The sequence below is a fragment of the Stigmatopora argus genome, chromosome 6, assembly GCF_051989625.1.
Source record: "Stigmatopora argus isolate UIUO_Sarg chromosome 6, RoL_Sarg_1.0, whole genome shotgun sequence".
Classification (NCBI taxonomy): Eukaryota; Metazoa; Chordata; class Actinopteri; order Syngnathiformes; family Syngnathidae; genus Stigmatopora; species Stigmatopora argus.
In genome coordinates this window covers 12,018,063-12,036,325 of record NC_135392.1, presented here as the reverse complement: position 1 = coordinate 12,036,325, position 18,263 = coordinate 12,018,063, and the positions used below count along the sequence as shown (strand labels likewise).

Here is an 18,263-nt window from a genome sequence, read left to right as displayed (position 1 = left end):
TTGCAATGTCGCCCCACCTTCAACAACTGAAAAATAATGAGGCAAAATAATATATTTATACACTTAACAAACATTGTAGTATTTTTACATTTATTTGAATGAGACAAGATTATACAGGGTAAAAGTTCTTTTGTAACTGTGAATACATAATATATGACTTGTGTGAGGTAACTTGGTGAATAGTGAATTTTACTGTACAAGAATTTGCAAGAAATCTACGTGTTAATATAATAAAATTTGTTAGCTGAACATAATGATACATGCATAATAATACAGCTCTTTTATAGAGGTGTGCAATACATACGTTCCTTAATGCAGTTTTTCCCAACCTTTTTTGAGCTGCGGCACACTTTTTGCATTGAAAAATCTCAAGGGACACCACCATTTGATTTTTTTTAAATTTTGAATTATGTCGTCTATACTAAGAATAGTCATTCTATTCAAAGTTTTATCATCTGGAATCACAAAAACCAAAAGTGGTTGGGAAACACTGCCTTAATGAATTTCATCAAAGTTTTATCATCTGGAATCACAAAAACCAAAAGTGGTTGGGAAACACTGCCTTAATGAATTTCATCAAAGTTTTATCATCTGGAATCACAAAAACCAAAAGTGGTTGGGAAACACTGCCTTAATGAATTTGAGCCCTTTGCTGCATGACTTCATTTAAATATCAGATTTAAACAAACATACCTTGCATTATATGGCAGGGAACTTTAAAATCATTGATTATATGTACGTAGTGTATTAAAGTGTCTATTTCAAACACATACAATAACGGTCCCTATTTCAAAAATACTATAAATATGTAATCATAAATGCTGTCCATTTAATTATATGTGAAGGTACAATATAAATGTGTTTTTGTTGTGGACACAACACTGGATAGTAACCTGAGATTGGTTCTTAATAAGCCAGGATATTTTCAGGTTTATTCACTATGACACCAAACGAATTGACTTGAAACACGCTTAAACAGCATCTGTGTTCCTGGCCTCAACCACTTTGGCCGCACTGTCCCTGTCGGGTTTATGACATCCTACTCTGACCATACGCTCCTCCTCTTTTCTCTCTTTCCTCAGCAAGCGGTAGTTGAGGCCCATGCCCAAGAAGAGGAGGAAACTGGAGACGATCAGGAGGATCCCACAGCCCTGGTACGTGTATTTGTAGTCATTGTAGATGTCTTTGAACTTCCCTGCAAAGAGAAAAAAACACAGGCAATTTCATTTCATTTTTGTAGTTTTATTGTAATTCCCAAATGTCGCCGATTAATTTGATTACCTAGCAAAGGCGGCCCCAGCAAGACGGGGCCACATTCAATGATTGTGACCAAACCAACAGCACTGGAGAATCGTTGCGCTCCAACCAGGTCCATCAGGGTTTCAAACAATACGGAGCTCAGCCAACCGAAAGCAAAACCAAAGAACATGGCGTAAATAACAAATCCTTTGTAGTCGACAGACATGGGGGCAAAAACGTGACACACGCCGTTATAGAGTACAGAAGCGGCGAAGAAATACTGGATTCTGGGCCTGACCCATTTGGTGTTGGCCACCATACCCATGGAGGGCCGAGCGACCATGTCGACGAAGGCCAGAACGGATAGTAGGAAAGCTGCTTTCTCTTTGGGGATGTCTTTGCTTTTTGCAAAGTTGCTCAGGAACACCAATGGCGCGAAAAGGCCGAAGAACATGATAATATTTCCCGAAATGTAAAGCAAAAAGCCACGGTGCTTGAACAACGACAGGTCGATGAAGGTGTTCATGATTTGCGAACAGCTCCTCTTCCCTACAGTCTTCTCCGGCGGTTTTGGCTTCGGTCCGATGGGCCGCATGAGGGAACCGGCAACGCAGCAGTTGAGCAGCAGACCTCCCAGGATCAGGAAGCTTCCTCTCCAGCCAAATTGGTCATAGAACCAAGTGTTGAGTGGCGCCAGCGTGGATAGGAAGACTGGACTACCAGCCATGGCGATGCCGTTTGCGATGGGGCGTCTCTTGTAGAAGTATTTTCCGATCATCGTGAGGGCGGGGTTTAGGTTGAAGGACAATCCCAATCCTAAAACACAGTTGCAAATATTGCTATAAACTCAGTCACTGCCTATGTCAGTGACAGATAGGCAAATTCATGTTGCAGATGAGCAATGACATTGGGAGGAGCACTTTTCTATATCATCTGCAGCATTTGGACAACCTGTTGAAGCTTTAGAACACGAGATGGCAGAAGTGAGCAAGTCTGAGTGCAAGAAAAAAAATACTATCAGTACAGTACCTCCCACGACACCAATGCAAAAGTACAGTGCTTGGACAGAGTTGCAAAAAGAGGCAGCAACGAGGCCCACTCCGGAAAGGCACCCTCCCAGCATCATGACAGTTCGACTTCCATATTTATTCACCAGGATGCTGCTGATGGGACCTAAGAATAGATAAACAATAGATATAAGATAAACAACACATGGTGACTGGATTGGTTTTGTGTGGATGATAATGCAATTCTCCATTTGCCCACAAGAGAGCCATAGCACTACATCTGAGGTTCAGGAAACTCCCGACAACTTGTGCATCATTTTTGTCAGTGGTGCACTGCAGTAGATGTGTTTTCATTCCATTAATAAAAAGATCTGTCAGAAACACTGTGAGAGCTATAATGAAATAATCACTTATTTGGGTGGGAGATGCATGAAAAATTGTCAGATGTAATTTGTTTATGGAATTTCATTAAATTGACTGTAAGCACGTTTGAAAGATGATTGGACGTTCAGGCGTGGGGGGTTTATTTTTTGAGTTTGTGGGCAGTGCAATATCAGGGCAGTGTTTCCACTAGGTTTTTTTTTTTAGGACGGGGGACATACAATACATTTTAAATACAAAATCAATTGGAAAGTATTTAAAGGGTATTTATGTGATACGTAAAAAGGTTATTATAAAACGTAAATTGGATAAATTATCTATCTATTACTATATATATTAGTTCTAATTTATTGCAAAGTATTTTATTGACTGACCAGAAATATTAATTTTGGTTGTGACAGTTGGTCACCTAAGTGTTAATTATATTGGAGTAGCGTCATCTTGCTCAGGTGCCTTCTGATTGTATCTGTTGGCGGGGCCATCTTGGCAGCCCACAAGGCTTATAAAGGCCTGGAGGAAATCCTGCGTAACCATGTGAGTACTCTCCAAAGAAGTATTGAGGACCCCTTTGCCCTTGGGTCAAGATATGGACAGTCTCGAGCAATTCTTGGTGTTTGGGAGGGCCCATGAGGAAGATGGCCATCTTGCCAAATGCCCCCACTGCCCAGTCCATCTAAATGGAAACTGACAGTTTTTGTTTAGAGGTTGTCTAAACTCATTTGCCAGTGCCTCGCAAGACAAAGGGTGTTTAAATTGTAATGCAGGCCATCTCTGCGCTGTCAATGAGTTCTTTCCTGGCGGCCCCACAGGGAGAGCTGCCCGGGATAAAAAGGTTGGAGAGGAGCCGGTGCAGAATATTATGAAGGTAATGGATAAAAAAAATGGAGGGAGTACAAGGGTGCGCAACAGTCACTTAATGAACTCGTACCGTCAACGTGCGGCGAATGCTTAGCGGCCGTCACAGTATCGTATACAGGCTTTAACGTCCGATTCCCGTTGTGCCACTTGCGGTGAGTCTGTTTATTTGCATGGGATTGTTTGCATTAATTGGCCATGTCAACAGCCTTCTCGTGGAATGTGGCACTGTACGATAAGCAGCTTTGATTCATTTACGTTGAACATTCAGTCTGCTTGCTGATGTAATGAGGAATGAGTGAGGGAGTTTGACATGAAATGCACTATTGTTGGCTTGAACAGCCGAACTCACTCTTAGGTAATTTATGATGCCCGGTAGGCGTTCGCAATTCACCCAACTTAAGTTTTTTGTTTTGTTTTTAATTACCATATTCGTATAAAAACTTTGTGTTATAACATGTTCATCCTTTAATGGTAAGCAAGTAGCTGTATGTTCCAGATATTTTCGAGAGATTGCAAAGAGTCATTAACCATCTTTTGTTTGTTTTTTAAATTAGTTTTTGTGTACTGTATAGAGGAAAGTGCAACTTTGAGCAGATAGACATGAGAGAGGGCCCACGTTTTTAACCCCCCTTTGAGGAATATCACAACAATATTAACAAAAGCCTGCCTACATGTTTTCATTGATTTCATCAAAATGGCTCCTAATCTAAGAAACTAAACTAGGACACGCACAGATGTAGCCAAACATTCATTAAATACACTCATATTTGTAAACATCAAGGACAATTTTGAGTCAAGAGGCATTTGAAATATTCTAGTGGTAAAATGTTATGTTTGTGCATGTAGTTACCTCCGCCATACATGACCGCCAACATAATGGAGGATATCCATGAAACTTGGCTGCTGCTCACATTGAAGATGACTTCAATTTCCTTGAAGAAGACAGTGATGGACTTGGGGAAGGCATATGAAAAGCCAATTGAAATGAAGGCCCCGATCACCACCATCCATCCCCAGCCACCCTCTGGAGGGGTGTAGCCAACTGGCCCTCCAACGGCTGGTGCCATTTTTGAAAGGTAAGGGTTGGTTCCTTTTTCTCTATGGGGTATCCTCTCTGGAAACAACAACAAACTCAACAATTAACTCACTGGGCACAATTGAAGGTATTATAATTATTATTGAAATGCCATAGTTAATATAAGTAAGCAACTAAACTTTATTTTGCTCTTTTTTTGCAAATGAATGTGACAAAGCATTCACACAACCAAATCCCAAATTATTTTACAACTAAATTAAAGCCTGTTGGCCCGCCAGGTTTTTAAAATATGGAGGTGGGGGGCTGACCTGTCTTAACAATGACATTTAAACTGTGATCAATTGTATTGTTTATTTAAAAGGTGAGTACTTAAGAATGAATGAATACATTATTGCATGGTACGTGATCAAAAAATATTTGGATCCCATGGTGATGATGGCACTTTGAGGTCATTAATATTGTCAGTTTGATTTAATATTTCACAGATGTTGAAGCAATTTTTCTGACTATTTACTTAAAAAAAACACAAACCTTTGCCGACATTGCATGTTTAATGATCGTGTAATTCAGGGGTCGGGAACCTTTTTGACGAAGAGAGCCACAAACAATTCATATTTTCCAATGTTATTCCTTGTGAGCCATACTACGAATTTAAAAGTCAAAATACATACGTTTAAACGAGTGCCTTTTCAATTTTTTTTAGTAATTTCACCACTTTTAAAGTGGAAAAAAATGAATATTTTTTAAGAGATTCTTATACTGTTGCTAATCAATGAGAGGATGCATTCCATAAGAGTCTACTGCAAAAAAATGAAGATTAAAGCAGTTCTAAATGTAATATCTCAGTTCTGTCAACAGCGATTTCCATATTTTAGCTCATAGATTGGCAAAGAGCCAGATGCACCCGTCAAAAGAGCCACATGTGGCTCCCGAGCCATAGGTTCCCTACCCCTGGTGTAATTCATAGTCTTTGAATTAAGCCAGACAGATCTTGGTGAATTATACTTATGAAATGATGAATACACACGTACATCCTCAAATGTCGCTTTCTAGTACCTCTGGTAGGAATGGATGTTCAATCCATTTGATCTGGGATTGCTTGCAGTAGTCATTCGCTGTCAATTATTCTAATTTAAAGATCTATTTCCAACAACAGTAATGGGTTAAAGAAAAATCTTTCTAAGAAACATTTGTCCTTTTTTTAAAGTGATAAAAAAAACATTAATGGCAGTAAAGCAAGGAAGACATCATGAGCAAAGTACTCCTCGTACCGCTCTGGAGTGGAGCACATCCAAAACAAATTTCTAACTGGACATTACGGTGCAAGATTGAGAATGCTATTTAAGAGCTGGCTCCGCTCAGCGTGCACGCCCACCCACCGATTTCCCACAGTTTTGCTTAAGTCATGATGAGTAAGAGTCCACGTGGCAATTCAAACAACTAACGGTGTAGTTTACAATGGGGAGACCACTCGTAGAGCACATCGATCAGAGGAGGCACGCGAGGAGTTCACAATGCTCTGTAATACCCCACCCCCCCACTACAACTGTGAATTGCGTTTTTTTTTTCTTTAGCACCCTTTGCACTTAATTTGGTTGAGAATTACTCGAAGACCGGTCTTATAAATGTATTGGATACGCCAGTTATGTGCAGTGACGAGTAAATATTTAATGTGTTAAAGAACTTTTGTTATTGAGCTGGGATTTTGACTGCTGCTATGCAGCTGTAAATGTGATTTCTCCATTGAACTAGTGAAGGGATGGAGAAGGAACTGCTGTTTTTTGAAATTTACAACATTCATACACACCTAAGATACCACCTGCTGCGCATAGCTTTCACCTTTCCCTTGAGCCATTCATTTCTGGATGGATTCCATAGACAAAGCATAAAAGCTTACTCCTGAATGAAGTTATTTTGGGGTTCTCTGTTGGCATTTAAAGGATGAAAAATTCAGCAACCGACTGAGCATGATGAATGGACGACACGGTAAACACGGATAAGGCGGATAAAGCGGCAATAGGAGGGAGATAATGAAAAAGCCTCAATTTATGTAAAAGGATTGATTTCCAAGCCTTAAATCAAACTGGTGAAAATTACATTCAATGAATAGACTAAGATGAGCAAGAATGGTAAAGTTTTAAAGGTCTAAGATGAGTACTTGGTGGCTTTTGTGTCTCTTCAAAACACAAAATCCAGCGCGATGGAGCTGGTGGAAGACTCAGCAGAGGCACAGTGGAAATATGCATTACTGGCAAATGTGTACACGGCTTGCCTGGCAATGAGGCAAGGAATTGATAAGGTAAATGACAACTTAAATAGTCGAATAATCATTAATAGACAATAAGAGACCTCGTTGCAGGGAGCATATGAACATTCAAATGGATTGGCTTATACTATTGCCCCAAAAAATGTAAGCAGCAGCAGCAGAAAAATAAAGTCACATGATTAGAACTTTTTATTTCAGGGAAAAAGCAGTAAAATTATTTTAATTTTAAATTTAAAAATGTTTACTTTCATTATAAACAACTAAACCTGAACAACTGTTATTTGTGTAGTCCTCAATCTTTCATTGATGACCACAGACATTTTATGGGAATTTTACTGCAATTTTATTTTAGTTAGACAAACATAAGATCTGGCCCTTTGGCCTTGAATTTTAAACTTGTGGTTTGAACTGCTTAAATGGATTAGACATCTATCTCTGTCAATGGCCTGAAACAGCTGTCAGCCTTTTGAGTATGTCATTAATGATCAGTGTTGTACATCCACAAAGTTGCTAAGAATCCCCATAGAAACCAATGGAAATGATTAGCTGAACATGCAGTTTACAACGCTTCCAGCAATTTCCTTCATTCTCCTCGCCAGCCGAGCTTTCGGCCTCTAGTGACTGCTAATCGCGTGGTTTTGTTTCATTGAATATAGATGAGTGTTGAATATTTGCACAGGGAAAGTAGATCTTTTAATACTTCGATATGTCCCCATGAGTAGACTACATACTAGACTACCTTCACAATCAGGCATTTTAAAAGCTGAGCCTGGCTAGTGTTCATAGTGCGACGCCTTACCTCGGCTGGCAGGCGCTCTCTCAAACGGGGCCAGATAAGCTCAGCGGGACACGTCAATGCAGATCATGGAGGAGACGTCCTAAAAAGTAGCGAAAGGAAGACGCCGCATATGTTACACAGACGCTCCAAAAGTGATCTCTTGAGTTCCATCCAGTCTGACAGCACTAAAACTCGCCGGCAGCAACCCTGCCTCAAACGTCATCAGATTTTTTTTCGCTTCCTCGATATGGTCACAGTTGGGACTTCAGTGCCCAGATGAAACTTAGAGTGTGGTCCCAGGGAGGTGAGGTGGGTCACCTCTTATTAGCTCGTGGAGGCTTAATGCTATGGCCTTACAATGCTTTCCCCACCCCTCTGTCATGTGCAGAGACCATGCTCACTCACAAACGGGTCCTTTGGCATGTGTGACCTAAGAGGATATCCAATCGGGTCTGCGCTCTAAGAGATAAGATGCTTTCTGCTACACCGACTTCCTCTATCGGCCGATTTATCCGCCGCTGCATATAAGAAACCGTGACTGTCTAACAACAGATATTGTTGATCAGTGTCATATTTAACACTTTGAGGGTTAGCACTGACCCACATTTCCTTTCAAACCTTGGCGTCGTGTTTGAAGAGTTGGCATGTTTTGCCTTTGTTTGCAAAAATAATTGATTATTACTCGGCTATTGAAGTAATTGTTTGTGGCTGACACAGTTTACAGTACATATTCATGCAACAAGCCAGTTGAGTATAGAAATCAGAAAGGAACTGAGATTATATAAATCAAGCTGAGCCTGCTTCTACGGATTCAATCACTCAGAGGCAAGAACGACATGTTCTGGCACGGGGCCCCCATGAGGCCAGTACCAGTGACAAGTCCAGAACCTGCTCACTTCATTGGCCCAAGTGCCTTTAGCCATGTAAAGACTGGAATGAGAGGAAGCAAGGTTTCCTCATCTGTGCCATTACGTCTCAGGATGGCTACATGTTGCAACATATTACCCGTGTGACTTTGAATTTCCAACATGGGATGGCCTGTTTTATAGGTCGTAGTAGGTTTTACTGTTAGGATTAAGCTGTCGACAGTGAAATGGGTCCAGCTCAAATTGTGAGCTTGGACAGGATAAGACCCCCCCAAAAAATGTAGTGCAATGTATTGTTGCTCTATTAAGGTATTTAGTTTCTTCCTATGTCTGGTTGCCTAGTTTTTCTTATTCCTGGTTTGTTATTGTGGTTACCTACTAGTTGCACCTGCCCCCTTGTGTTTTCACTTCCTGTCATGGTTCTCTTATAGTGATTTTATAGTTTTACTTTGTCTTCCTAGCATTTTTTCTCCATGGATATTTTTTTAAATATATTTTTGGGTAATATCTACCACGCAGACTTGCCTTCCTACTTCCCTGTACTAGAGTCCAGTACATATAGTAGAATTACCAATGACTAAGTATTGGATAGTATTTGGAAGCAGAGTTAGGAAGCATAAACATATTTAATGTGGATGTTGCAGGAGCCAAAGCATGGTATACTGTACATTCAAAGACATAAACAGATTCATTGACTCCTTTGCTTCATTTCTGAGTTTGTCACCTCATATCACTCTCCAGCTCTACTTAGGTGAAGCTTTCATTAACACTCATTTGCTACGTGGGAATATATGTATTCAGTGCAGCTTAGTGTTTGAGGAAAAATAAGTCCATATAGCATTTTCAGTGGGATTAAAAATGATTATTTTAGCTAAAGACGGCTCCTATACAGTATAATAAGCCGTAAGGCGTCGTGGCGCACGTTCTCCTTCAACGTGCTACCGTTCATTACTGCTCCTCAGCCCCCAAAGTGTGCCGCATGCAGCTTTTCATTTTACCCGAGTAATGCATGATCTTAACTGGAGTAGGTTGGCAAAACAACACCCCGCCGCGTGAGCGGGAAAGCAATAAACGCCGTGCCGCCTCCGCAACTTGGACGTGACTGAGTGTGATTGCGAGGCAGCCGACGTAAAGACGCGCTCGCGGGGCAAAAAGTCGGTGCCAATTACCTTTTACCCGCGCTTAGGTGCACGCGGTGTAGATGCAAGGGGAGTAAATCACGTCCTGATGGACTGAGAGGCGGCCAGGTCACGCACAGAATGTTTCCAAACTCAATTAGCTAAAAGTAAGGAAACATCCATTCTGTTAAAGAGGCTGCAGTGACAGCAAAGCTTTCACCTTTACAGGGAACCAAACCAATAACACAACAACACATGCAGCAATATGCTTCGCAATGTTTTTTGGCAGTCTGTCTTGTCAATGAAATGCCAATTTTTAAAACATCACTTCTGCTTTAGCTGTAACTCTCCATTGGATTAAAAAAAATGCGTCAGAAAAGTTGTACAAAATTCTAAATGCAGTTCGACATTGTAATCCTATCATTCTTTTCCACAAGAAAATAAATATGTTTCTATATAGTTGTAATTTCTATAATTTTTGCACTAGGTAGCCTGAATATTAGCCTCACAAATTTTAGAATAAAACCCATTTTGTTTGTGTATATATATTGCACTGGATAATAACCTGCAGGATTGAAAATTGGGTTAAAAGTAGCTGTTTTTAGTCCCGACCTTATGGTAGTAGTTAAAAGAAATATATTTGTATATAGTTGTGATTTCTGTTATTTTTGCACTAGAGTCTGAATATTAGCCTCACAAATTTGAGAATAAAACCCATTTTGTTTGTGTATATATACTGCACTGGATAATAACCTGCAGGATTGAAAATTGGGTTAAAAGTAGCTGTTTTTAGTCCCGACTTTATGGTAGTAGTTAAAAAATAATCACTCCGTTTTCACCAAGAACTCCAAAATCCTGAATATATTCATTGTTAAGAGCCGAGGATTTGGACAATATTTGGTGAAACAATGTTTTATAAACAATTAATCGATTATCAAAATATTCATATTCACTTTATATTTTGTTTCCTATTTTCCTTTCAAAATGCTCATGGATATTACTTTCTCCACCTAAGTAAAATCGTGTCTAGGTTAATTGATTGTGTCTCCTAAAAGAAAGGTTATCTTTGCATTTTAAGTTGAAAGTTTGGTCAATGACAGCTTGGAACTAAAATTATGTATTGTGTTTAACAATTGACATTGTATAGATCTTCATTTCATCTCGTTTTGCTTACATTTACACAATATAAGCTCCATCCGGGGTGTAGAAGAAAAAGGGAAATGGATTGAGTCGTTCATGAAGTTACAATTTACAAAAGCTTTTTGTGGGCTGTTTTGTGAAGGAGCCAGGCACATTTCTGCTATCGCTGGTATTGTAAACGGTACACAAAAGGAGGACCGCGACATACACCAGTGGGCGCTACAAAGGGGAGCTATGATGATGTCGGAAATGACAGCTTTTGGAAAGCTTCCTGATAAATACGTCGTTTGCATGAGATTATTTTCTTCAAGGCTTGCACAAACACATTTATGTTTATACACACAAATTGGAGTTTCCATCTAGTTTGGAGCATTTTAAGTAGCTGCTTTGTGTTTGACAGACATCTAGCTACACAATGCTTCGCTTTCATAATGTCAAAAACTGTACTGCAATCATGCTTAATGTTTTTTAGTGCAGAAACATAGTGATAGTATCACTGACTTGAAAAGACGTCACTTTGAAAAGCTTTTTAATGGTGTTTCTCTGGACACATAAAAGACACCAAGTGTAATTAAAGGAATTATAATACTTGACATTAAAATTAAAGATACCAAAGCGTGCTACGGTCGTGTGGTGAATAGTTGACAACCCTCATATAGCCAAAGACGTAAATTGTAGTATTTTCCTAGTTATACTGCAACCTTCATGTTTGTAGAAATGGACACTAGATAAAGAATGAAAGCTACTAGAGTAAGAATGGATTGGAAAAAAGCAATAAAATAAATGAAAGTTGCTCAAATCTTACCAACAGCAAAGTAAGACTAGAGTGATTCAAAAGGACACAGCGTGCTTTTGAACAGAGTACTGAAATGGCCTTTTGGAGTTTGCTTCCTGCTCCTTAGTGGTGCTTTCAATGGCAATCTCTTTTTGCAGGCGTCACATTTCATCCGTGTGACACTTTTCATTGTACAGTATGAACAAATACCCCATTAGAAGTGAAATACCGCGATGGTCTTTGATCTGGCCGGGCACAGAAAATGTTAAATGGCGTTATCACACTATATTACAGCAAACCCACTGTGGACCTTTTGTTCTATGTGTGTGTGCGCATGTGTGTGTATATATATATTTATTTATTACATACAAAATGTACAATTTCCGCAAAAAATGGCCACGCCCAAGTAGATGTCGGCACTTGGGAGCTGTTAAAACGGGAGAGGTGATCCGCCACTTTGTACAGGTGCTTTGAGAGCTGACCTTGAGGGGAATAGGGAAAATTGGCACCTTGGGACAGGGTGGGGGTGAGGCACAGGGGTACGGTAACAAGTAAGAAGCTGCCATATATCAGAGAGGCAATTCGGAGCAGTTTATCTGATGAGGGGCAATTCTCGTTTCTGTGCCGTAGATCAGAGTTCTTTAAGTCTTATCCAGGCATTGGTTTAGAAACAAATATTGGGACATCTGACAAATACAGGTCAATTTTTCTGTGTTTCAGTAGCAAAACCCTGTCTGCAGAGGGAAAAAAAAGTATCCACCTCATGAATATGCAGATCCTCCATGCCTAATGTCTTTTTTCTCCCCATTTTTACATTCCCCAATGAGTACCTGACCCGTTTTATTTTGGATCACTGTCGCCGAGCACCTCTGAGAGAAGCCAGATGGCCGCTGTGTTGAGTGATACAATTTGAGAGACAAGAGCCCCGTTGCACTGTGCTGCCGCGGCCTTTTGGCTCCATGCCCGGAGCTGAAAAAAAGCAGCACACGGATGATGCGAAATACTTGAATTCTTTATCACCGTCATAAGTAGGCTCTGACTACAGCTAATACAGGCCTGGCAAGTATAAAATGAGCAGGTCAGGGGACTGCTCTTGAAAGAAATTGAAGTTATAGAAGCCTTCTGAGTCTTCCTCCATCTTCTAAAGGAATTGGGCCATCTTGTGGACAGAGTTAACACTGCGCCTCAGTCTCACGTTAAAAGAACTCTCCTTTCGAAATAGATGTGAGATGCTGGTTAGTGTGGTCAAATAACCTCTTGCGTGTGAGGCATATCGATCGTTCTGGCTTGACATGGGGATCAATCAGAAGTACCTGAAGAACATCAGGTCTTATCTAAGGTGTTGTTGGGTGCACGGTTGACTGTAAACAACTTAATTTGCACTCGCTGATATTGTATTTCTGTTCCTTTTAGGCTTTGAATTGATGTAGTAAACATCTCCGAACTCAAAGTCGCAGTTTATTTGAATTCCATTTGGATCTGTTTGACCTAGAGAGGGATGGGCGTGAAATGAGTCATTCCCTCGTGATGTTTATGATTGTTGGAATAATTTGTTAGATGTTAAAAATATCTATTGAATATGGCAACTATTCTTCCCTTAAAAATGTCGTTGCCCAGAATGTGAAAAGTTATCGAAACGAATCCAAATGTTCAGCGCTGTGTCGTGAATTACAATTTTCATCGAGAAGGTCTTTTCCCTTTGAGCAGTTCAGACATTTAAAGTTTCACAATAGCAAAGTATATCAGTGTCATGGTATATTTGTGCAAAACAAAATATATCTTCTCAGAAAAAAAGTTATATTCTCCAGATATCTAGACAAAATAGGTGGGCTGAAACCAATTTATGTTCCATTGCCTATAACCACTAAAAAGGGGGTCCTCGAAAAACTCTCATTTAGTAGTCTCAAAATATTGTGTAAGCTTTGAAAAATTTGATTCTTGAGAGGCTTTTAAAAATTTTTTCCCATGGAAACAGCTGGCATTTACACCGTATTTATTCGAGCAGAACACGCAAAATTTTGTACCAAAAAACTGAAGCAAAGTTCAGGTGCGCGTTATACACAAATCCCGGTAAAATTCTGCCCTCCGCCGGTGAAAAAGTCCCCTCGGCAGCCGTTAAATTGGGAGACGTAAGACCTGTCTTTGTCCGTCAGATGGGGCGCAATTTAAGAATTGTGTTCATACCGGTAGTTTGTTTTACCAGGTTTCTATTCCATATGTTGTGAATAAATGTTTTGTCATGGCGACATGTGTTCAGCATTTGCCAGTTACCAGTACTGGTGCAATCCTTGGTGTGAGCTGAGAAAAAGTGAAAAACAATAATACCAATTTTTAGTCACAAATCATGGGTGCGCGTTATACTTGAATAAATACCGTAGATCATCGTACCAAGCATACTACCTAGCAGGGAAAGGCATTGCTTCACAGAGCTAAAGTAGTTTACACATTCACATTGTCATTTTTGGTGGTTAATGAGTTGGGGAGACAAAATATCCAAGACCATTGGTTGTCCAACTTCAGTGTTTTAGTGTTTTAAAAAAAGAAAAATCTTCTTTGCTCACTCTGTGCTCTGGACTAGTGCTTGTGGAAGCTAAAACTTAAAAATAAAAACTGTTAAGTACTGTAAATGATTGCCTAAGCTCGGTACATTACCCTGGAGATCATGCGAGAATATTTCGATCTGGTCTATAGGACGTTCGATGTTTGCCCCCATAAAGCCGATGTATGTGACGTACCCCAGCGGTGCATTTTTGCCTCTTATCCGCGCTCCGCTCATTTTCCGCTTGGGAAAGTAAGCAAAATTGACTGGGAATTGCTCAATGCAAACTAGCTGTTCTTGCTGCGTTGGTAGGGTTGCGCAGGTAAGGGCAGGCTTTTCAATAAGACTCCATCCCATAACAGGAGACCGCCCGAGCGTCCATCCTGCAAATAAAAGCCATCAGCAGTCACGCATTTACGATGGCGCTTGTGTCCCCCGCAGGGACGTTATAAAAAAATGCTCTTCATGCTTGGCTACGATAATGGATTATGTAGTCAAAGTGCCACCTTGGTCTCCTTTGAAAACCAATTTGTTGTGGTTGGTGCTGGAGAAGGGTGATACTATTGTTTGAGCTTTTCCATTTCATATGCGTTAAATGTGTTACTATTAAATAATGACAGCCATTTAATGCCTTCTACACATTAAGCAGCAAATTTGTGAAAATACGATTACTATAAATAAGAAATCTGTTTTTATTGATTGGACTCACCGATCATGAATCAGATTTTACTTATTTACTTATCACTGGTTTTCAAATTCTTCATGTTTACTTCAGTCATCGTCAGTTCTTACTTGTTCTTGAGCATTTTTCGTTGATTTTTGTCTTCATTAAGTAAATACATTTGGTGAGATGAATGGCAATCGAGTAAATCAACTATACCAGTCTTCCCAGTTAAATTGGACTGACAAAGAGCAACGATCAAAATGACCTAAAAATAGTAAGAAGACCATTCAGAAACCATAATTGGAGGCAAATACAAATCAATGAATCAAAGAACTGTCCTGTAAAGTACTACAGTTGAATGCCACGAATATTGTAAACAGGGCGTTTCACCGCAAAAGGCCGGAACACTTTAGAAAAATCATGGGCTGAATGCAGGCAGGAAATGAATTTAGGACAAACTAATGACCTAGAATTGTCCTTGTGATCTGGTGTTGTTAATTACAATTGCTCAAAGGTGTGCTCCTTCCTGCGCCAGTAGCAATTTAAGAGCGAAATAAAAGTAGGATGAATCACCTTGATTCTTTGTTGTCGAGGTGGTAGAGACGCTGGAATGTCTTGAAGTTACATCAGGTTGTAAAAGCGAGTACAGTAATTTTCTTGGTATGTAGTCCACGTAATTGGTTAGTTCATTTGTTTCATATAAACACGACACTGTGTGATTACATCGCACAGAGCAAGGAGGTTTTTTTTTCTTCCCCAGTAAATCGAATGTTCCCCTAAGCTTAAGTGTGTTAGCAAGCACAACATATCCATCACAATCATTTCTCAATAAAGCTGCAATCTTAGTCTTGAGTTTAGTAAACAAAGCTACCGAGTAGAGAGGCTGTTATGTAACTCAATTTGCAGTAGATGTACATGAAGTCCTTCCTCCCAGAATGCTAATGCTACAACGGAGGATTTGTCAGAGAAGCCAGAAGATGAATAATTAATAGCCACCACAATTAGGATGTAATTTACCTAGACATTATGCAGTGATTTTATTAAGGACCGTTGATAGGTTGGCAAGAAACCCATGCAAAATTCATAGGGCTGTGGCACACCAGCAGGATTCAGAGTAAAGGGGGGGAATACAGTGATAACAAATCTCTCTTCTCAGAAAAAAATGTTTCAATAAACAGCTTCTTTAGAGTATATGTGTATTGGATTAGAGGAAACCTCTCAGCAAGGGGTCTCATGAGAACATGATGCGCCAAGAGGCAAACACGCTTGGGACGTAAAGTCCATAAGAGCTTACTTGGTAAAGAAGTTACCCAGCAGTATCGAAGGAGCGGTCTATATTGAAGCGGTCGCCAAATTTTACTTCCTAAATAAGAATGGTTCCAAAGCATTTAGAGATATAGTAAACATTGAGCAACGTTGTAAGGCGACTAAATGTGAACACCAATGACAAAATTAATTCAGAAATATAAAGTGTCCGGCACCTACAAGCTTTTCATGTGAACTTTGTTACTTAGTCAAGTTTGAGCATTACACTTGAAATAATTTAAAAGCAGACATTTGGACTTTTGGTATTTTACACTTTAAGTTGCTAGGCAACACGAATTAAAATGGCCCAAAATGTCGTGCTACTCTGTCAGACCAAAATTTGAAAGTGAGTCCTTAAATCAGATCAAGCTATTCAAAAAATCTGAATATGTTATACTAGTGGGCAGCACAGTGAACGGGGCATGACTGCCTTCTGATTTTTGTTTGAACATTGTTCTCTTTAATTGTATAGATTAGGCTATCTCATGCAATATTTGCAGTAAATGTCTATAATTCATGTCCCATCTTCCTTATCCTCATAAAGTTTGATTATCTCTGCTCCTGGAGCTCCTTTTTATAAGCACACTTTCCTTCTAATTATGTACATTGTTTTTGATATGCAACAGTCTGCGACCAAGCTCACGGACATCTGTAAAATCGCTACTCTTCACCGTGATTGTGTAGAGAAACTTACATATTCATTTCAGCCATTGCAGACGACAATAAACAGAGGCCCTTCTTTGACAAAGCACTTGACGAGACCGCTCGAGCCTCCTAAACGGGAAACATCGCCGAGCCAAACAGCTTTTTAATGCGCCGAACATCTGTATGCAGGCGGCGAATGTGCAGCGCGAGGCGGGAATGAAATATTCATCGCGTTCTGTTTCTTGACGAAGAAACAACGCGACGGCCCTCCGATATATCCGAATGCGAGAAGCCGCCACCTTGCGTCTGGTCTTATTTTTGGTTCAAAAGAACGTAAAGTTAGTTAATCAACAATGTGAACAAACTAAAACGATGCCCTTGAAAGGGGGTAACCTACAGAGAGCACATTGTATGTAAATATGGTGCAAGCATTGCCATGCATATTTAAGGACCTGACGGTGTAGCACAAGAGATAAAAATAATTCTCCCGTCAAGTGAGGACCTCCTTATGAAATGGGGTAAAAGCCATTCTGTGTTATCAGATTTTTGTAGCGAGAGCGGCGTTTCTTTCGGATTGCATCATCTTTTATTTAAATGTTAGGACCCGGCGCTGGATGACGACTGCTTTTCACAGCTTGCCGAGATCAGCCCGATGAGACGGGTCTCGGAATTGGATTCCGCGCCGCTCGCCGTGCAAAAGGTCAACGTAAAAACAAAACAAAAAAAAAGAACAACAAAAGAGCGGATTACACACTTTTCGGATATTGAAGATTATTTTTTCTCTCGTGGAAATCCTCTCAAGGGGATTGTTTCCGTTTCCAAAAAAAGATTTAGCCTCTGACCTTCAATTCATTTGATATCGATCAATAGCAAGATTAACCAACTGGATTGAGCGACCAGACGCTGGATGATCAATCTGTACAATTTAGACCTAAGGCTCACAATAATGTTTTTATTTTGGATATATTGAGCCAACTGTGCAATCCAAGTTTCTAGACAAGTTAACTGCCATGGTCGGCATTAAAAAGTCACTAGTGTTTTACTTTGACCCAATCGGCGTTGTCTCGTGATTGCAGCCATAGCCTGGGTAAATACATGTGTTTATTTGTGTGTGAGTAAACAAGTGTACATCAAGAATGGATTTGTGTGATCAGTATAAGTACACACAAGAGTGGATAATTGACCACGGTACACAGTGTGCTGACTGTTTCCATTGTTTCTTTTAGATTGGGATTTTGTTTGGTGTGCGTATGGAAATTTGCAAATTGACGTGATTGAGTTTCCCTTTAATTTAAATGCTGAAAAGTTTTCTGATAAACGTGTTTAGCAAAGGAACCTGTCACTTCCTCATGCATCCAAAAGATATTTTAGGTTATCTTAAAAACAAACATACAGACAGACGGCATGTCTGTAAAACAAACTTTTTGGGCATTCCCCATATAAATTAAAATCTGATACATCAAAATGTGCAATTTCTACTAAGCGATACCACAGGGAGAGTCTTGGGGCTAACCCTATCAGTTCTAACGAATTGAACGTCTAAAGCTGTCAATGTTAGTGAATGACTTTAACACTCACATTTTCCACGTGGCACTACAAGACTACGACGTGTGATATCCCCAAAACGCAAATCTGAACTAGAAGCA

General features: G+C 39.9%; 1 protein-coding gene and 1 long non-coding RNA gene across 2 annotated transcripts in view; one reads left to right on the top strand and one right to left on the bottom strand.

Moving 5' to 3' along the window:
- Positions 1-18,263, top strand: part of LOC144076193 (uncharacterized) — a 38,347-nt gene that overhangs the window by 560 nt on the left and 19,524 nt on the right. Inside the window, exons 2-3 of the long non-coding RNA XR_013300758.1 lie at positions 1,083-1,154; positions 4,332-4,561. This is a non-coding gene — a long non-coding RNA (uncharacterized LOC144076193). The remainder of the gene's footprint in view (positions 1-1,082; positions 1,155-4,331; positions 4,562-18,263) is intronic.
- slc16a1a (solute carrier family 16 member 1a) lies at positions 972-4,552 on the bottom strand. Its single transcript, XM_077603852.1, has 4 exons — positions 4,336-4,552; positions 2,269-2,412; positions 1,282-2,055; positions 972-1,195 (listed from the first exon to the last, which is right to left on the bottom strand). The coding sequence occupies exons 1-4, from the start codon at positions 4,550-4,552 to the stop codon at positions 972-974; spliced, it is 1,359 nt and encodes a 452-aa protein (XP_077459978.1).